Source organism: Argopecten irradians, unplaced genomic scaffold (assembly GCF_041381155.1).
Source record: "Argopecten irradians isolate NY unplaced genomic scaffold, Ai_NY scaffold_1474, whole genome shotgun sequence".
Lineage (NCBI taxonomy): Eukaryota > Metazoa > Mollusca > Bivalvia > Pectinida > Pectinidae > Argopecten > Argopecten irradians.
In genome coordinates this window covers 1-4,749 of record NW_027188940.1, presented here as the reverse complement: position 1 = coordinate 4,749, position 4,749 = coordinate 1, and the positions used below count along the sequence as shown (strand labels likewise).

The 4,749-nt window shown below is 34.3% G+C and overlaps 1 protein-coding gene across 1 annotated transcript; it reads left to right on the top strand.

The window, feature by feature from the left end:
• Positions 1 to 2,510: 2,510 nt before the first annotated feature.
• Positions 2,511 to 4,739, top strand: LOC138314112 (D-serine dehydratase-like; the record flags this gene model as incomplete). The annotated part of the gene is given in 4 exon segments (XM_069254291.1): positions 2,511 to 2,652; positions 3,035 to 3,207; positions 3,890 to 4,025; positions 4,603 to 4,739. Coding segments are annotated over 2 exon segments (199 nt in total), but the record flags the coding sequence as incomplete, so codon positions are not given.
• Positions 4,740 to 4,749: the final 10 nt, after the last annotated feature.

The following is a 4,749-nucleotide window of genomic DNA, read 5'->3' as shown; positions in this document are numbered from 1 at the left end:
TGCCAAGTGAAAGTTTCAAGGGTAAGGAGTAAGGAAACCATTTCTTCGATTTCATTTCCAACAAGATATTATTATTATTATGTTACTGAAACGGATTGCACATCATGCTAGTTAGTCCTTTTCAATTAAATTCTTTAACATATACACATTATACTTGTATTGAATTAGCAGATATTTACATACAAATAAGAATATTTACAATATCTAAAAGCTAAAGGGGGATAACTCCAACTTTGAAGATAATATTATGAATATAGTGCTGAGTGAATTTTCGACCCGCGTTTTGGTCTGATTCTTGCTGCATATTTTACTAAATATCTTTTCATTATTCATAATGAGAAGATATTCTCAGAATCAGTGCAATTTGCAGTAGGAATAGAACCAAACTGCCGGTCGCAAATTCACCTAGCAGTTTTACTGACAGAAAAAAAATACTTTGATTTTTATTTTAAAGTTAACTCATTGGTGATCCTGATCCTGATGTTACAGTTTTTAATGTAAAATTGAGGTCATTCACATTTGTTTACAGACTAACATAATACCCATTGTCTGTTTTCTAGGACCGACATCTTCAACAGTGACTCGTCATTGGATTGAATTTACTCAGTCAACAAGACCACAAAGAACTAACCTACCTTATGTTGGATAGATATTTACTTCCTGTTGAGTTAGATATTAAAACCAAAACATTGGTAGGATCCGTCTAATGTCATCTTGCTTATCTTTTTACACTTGTATGATACATATGTACCAGGAAGCTTAACTCTGCTATCGTAGGGAGACACAACGTCAATATACTGCAGCCTCCAAGCCGCATGATAACATTGTACTGGCAACGGAAAAACAGTCACTTATCTCATTCATTATATTACGAAACCGAGGTACTTCCTCGTACATCCACCTTGGATACTGTAAACAAATCTGACACCGTTGTTAAACAAATAATCATCATAAACATAGTTTTACCTAAAACTCATACTAAGATTTGCATTTAAGTTCAAACACATATTGTTTTAGTATCAAAAAATGTTAATCGTCATAGTTATACTTTCAAAATGATAGATATGAAAGCTCGCATATGTACATATCGATAGCGCCTATAAAACGTCAGGATAGAGAGGTTCCATTACATTTACTGTTCAAAGAATCACTTACAGGGAGAACCGGATTAGAGTAACTGCAGTTACCCAAATCCAACATGGCGGCGGTGCATAAATTGCGAATAAATCTTACTCTCTGTTCACAGAAAACACGGCTATCTTTTGGAATAACCACCGAATAATATGGGTTTTTTTTTTTAACATTATTAGTAAGATTTTGAAGTGTAAGTCACATGCACCGAGATCCACAGACAGATATCTTTTTATTACTTTTAGATTCCTCGAAAACGTTTGAGTGATAAAAAGTATCAGTTGATTTTCACCCACCAAAAATGCATTTACCGAAAATAGGACATTGCAAAAAAGATGTTCAGAGAAACCTGAGTCTAATAACCAATATATCTATAAATGTACCGCACAGTACGGTATACTTCAATCAATGTCTATGTCTACATATCTTTCTCTTTATCAACTCGTCTGTTTATTATTAAATGATCATTGTATGTTACGTGTAAAAGATTCATAAAATGCCCTTTAATACTTGAAAAAGGTGAGCAATCAACCCAATCACATCTCGAAAAAGCCAGTAAAATTATCTGTATTAATTGGTAATAGATAATAGAGTGGTAATAGATATCGTCACTGTTATATATAAATATAATCTGCTTGCCTGACAGTTAACGGCATAGGTAATATATAACGATGTAAGCATAATTACTCTTTTTTATTTGTTTATTCTTAGTATTGGTAAAAAGAGTAGTTCCAAAGTATCTGTTCATTTTACCCCCCCTTTCTTCATATTTAATGCAAATTCATGGAACACTCTCTCAATGCCATTAGTATGGCGCCTGTAAGTTTTCCGAAGGTTGATGATACTTGATGATGTCTTTTTAATATCCGTCATGATGTCACTTTTAAGCGAATCTATATAAAGTTGATAATAATATAATGCGTATCCCATATAATATTTTATTGTTTTTTAATATCATAATTAAATACGGGGAATAAAAATATCCCGTTTGGGATATATGTGCAGTGACATACATGCATGGATCGAGCCTCAATGAACCAATGGAATGATATGATATTGTATCGGCGGAGGCGATGAATTCTGGAGCAGTTGTTTCTCACGTTAAGGTCAAAATATAGGATTCAGATCTAGACATCGATCCCATTAATTTGAGGCGGTTGGTTGATTGATTCGATTAAGGTACTATTGAGATATTACACACTGCCAACCACACATATATTATGGCTTGAAACATAAATATTATCTGCAACATATATCTGTATCACAGCTACGTATACTGATTTGCGGTTGACAAAAATTGATAAACTTATCAGTACAAGAACTGATTCATATGCATAACAACCGACTGCTGACTAGTAAACAGTCTGCAGTAACGTTAAAGCTCTCTCGTCGGTATTATACAGCCTAGTGTGATAGTGTGACCCAGCTATATTTAACCTCTAGTCGTAATGCCCTAACCACGTTATAGCATGCGTATAGTGTGACCTTATCCATGGACTTGGACAGTTTGTTTGCAAAGTGGTAAATATTATTATGTGGTTTGTGTATACGTTACGTTCTGTGTATTAATAAATTAGTAATAATTGAACAACAATATCGAACGATACAAGGATAAGGACAGTTTCGATAATTTATGTAATACAGTGCTGTGTGTATCATGTGAATCGTCATGCTATTTTTAGACTATAGTCTGTTTCAAAATTACATCAAAAATATAAGTACAAATGTAACGGAATGGGGTAGAGAGCAGTTCTTTTACAAAATATATAGAAGTAAATAAATATTATTTCGGAATCATCAAGAAAACAAACGAATTCCGATTTGACGCGACAAGAACAAAAAAAACCACGAAAACAATATTGTTAACGGTTGATGTAAGAAGTATATTGTCTATGCTTTGTAGAGACAACAGAGGCACAATAAGGAGGAGGAAAGGCCAGAAAAAGTGTCCGATGTACCGACTCCATGTTTTCTTGTAGATCTCGATAAACTAAAGAATAACGCAGCTGCGATGCAAAGCAGGTGTGATAGACTTGGAGTACAGTTACGGTCACATACCAAGACACATAAAACAATGTAAGTAAACCTTTAAAGGAAAGTAAGTATAATAAGAGACCCACGAACCTTAGTAATCACATGACTAGACTAATGGAGTGATGCTGGAGCCGACCACCTGTAAATTAACTAATATTAGGCCATTATACATCATGAATCCTTTATTAGAAGTTGTTAGTTTCTAATATATTGGACCGGGGTTGAGATGTCTTTATTTTGGTCTAAAGAGGTTAAACTGCTATTTGAACAAATGTATCGCTGTTTCAGACGATATTGCCTTCAACAGGCAACGTAAAGTTGATATTTATGTCAAAAACACATACATTCACACTATACAATACACCGTTCCATCTTGGCTCATGGTCGACCAAAAATAAGATGGTTTTATGCTGTAAATGCACTCTTAAATAACCAAATATATGTATCACTAAGTACAACAAATTACTTCATATCGAATGTTTTGAATGCAGGACACAATCTATTATTCTGTACTCTGTCCCGGTAACGAGACATTGTCTTGTGATAGTGTCTGATCCTGCTGAGCACTCAAGATAAAGGGAGTATGCTTGCAAGTTGCCAGTGTACTGTAATGTTGCTTTGGTGTTAGACGGTCAGGTCAGTGAGATGACACTATAAGACAAGGGCTCATTTATTACATGGTGACACAACACTAATATACCATTAATCTCCATCATGATTTTAGTGAGGCAGCAGTTATTCTATCTGGTGGAAGAAAGAAATCCATTGCGGTATCAACTTTGGCTGAGGCAGAGATGTATGCTGCAAATGGATTTGATGACATCCTGTATGCATCCTATAACAAGCAACAAACTAGCCAGGTAATGTAAAAATCTTTGTTTAGGTGTTTCTTTTTTTACCATGGTGATTACCGTTTTTAGCATGTTATGATATATTTAATGTTGTTATCGAATGCACACCATTACACCAGTAGCGCAGACTCTTAAAACTTGCATATACTCACTGCAGATTCAGACCTTAAATTAGCACGGAACCATTTCATCATCGCGCATTTGCTCATTTGTCTCATTTTTTTTTTTTGGCAATGGTTTGATTTTATACTCTATCGTTCTGTTTTTCACTTAATAAGTTGAGAATATATTTCCGATCTACTTTAGAATTCTATCTCTCTTCATCAGGACAGTGTATGAATTCTGATTCACCTAGTGGGAGTGTCATGAGACTAAACACTATATTTTATAACAATGATGCGTATTTAAATGTCATACATAAAAACAATCTGGAAAAGTGTCTAAATACATATCATATGTATTTCACTAAATGTTCTTCCCCATCAAAACTATTTTAACAGATTTCTTTCCTGCCATGAAATCTATATCTATCAGCTAAATGGTACATAAAGATACGTAAATAAATGAATTTAATTCAATTATGTAGGTGTCAAAAGCTAAACAACGCTTTAGGTTTATTCCACGTGATGCTGGACAGTAAGGATGGTTATGAGGCTCTGGCTATGACAGTATCCGACAAACCTTGGAGTGTGTATCTGGAAATCGATGTGAAGTATCACAGAAGTAAGTGATC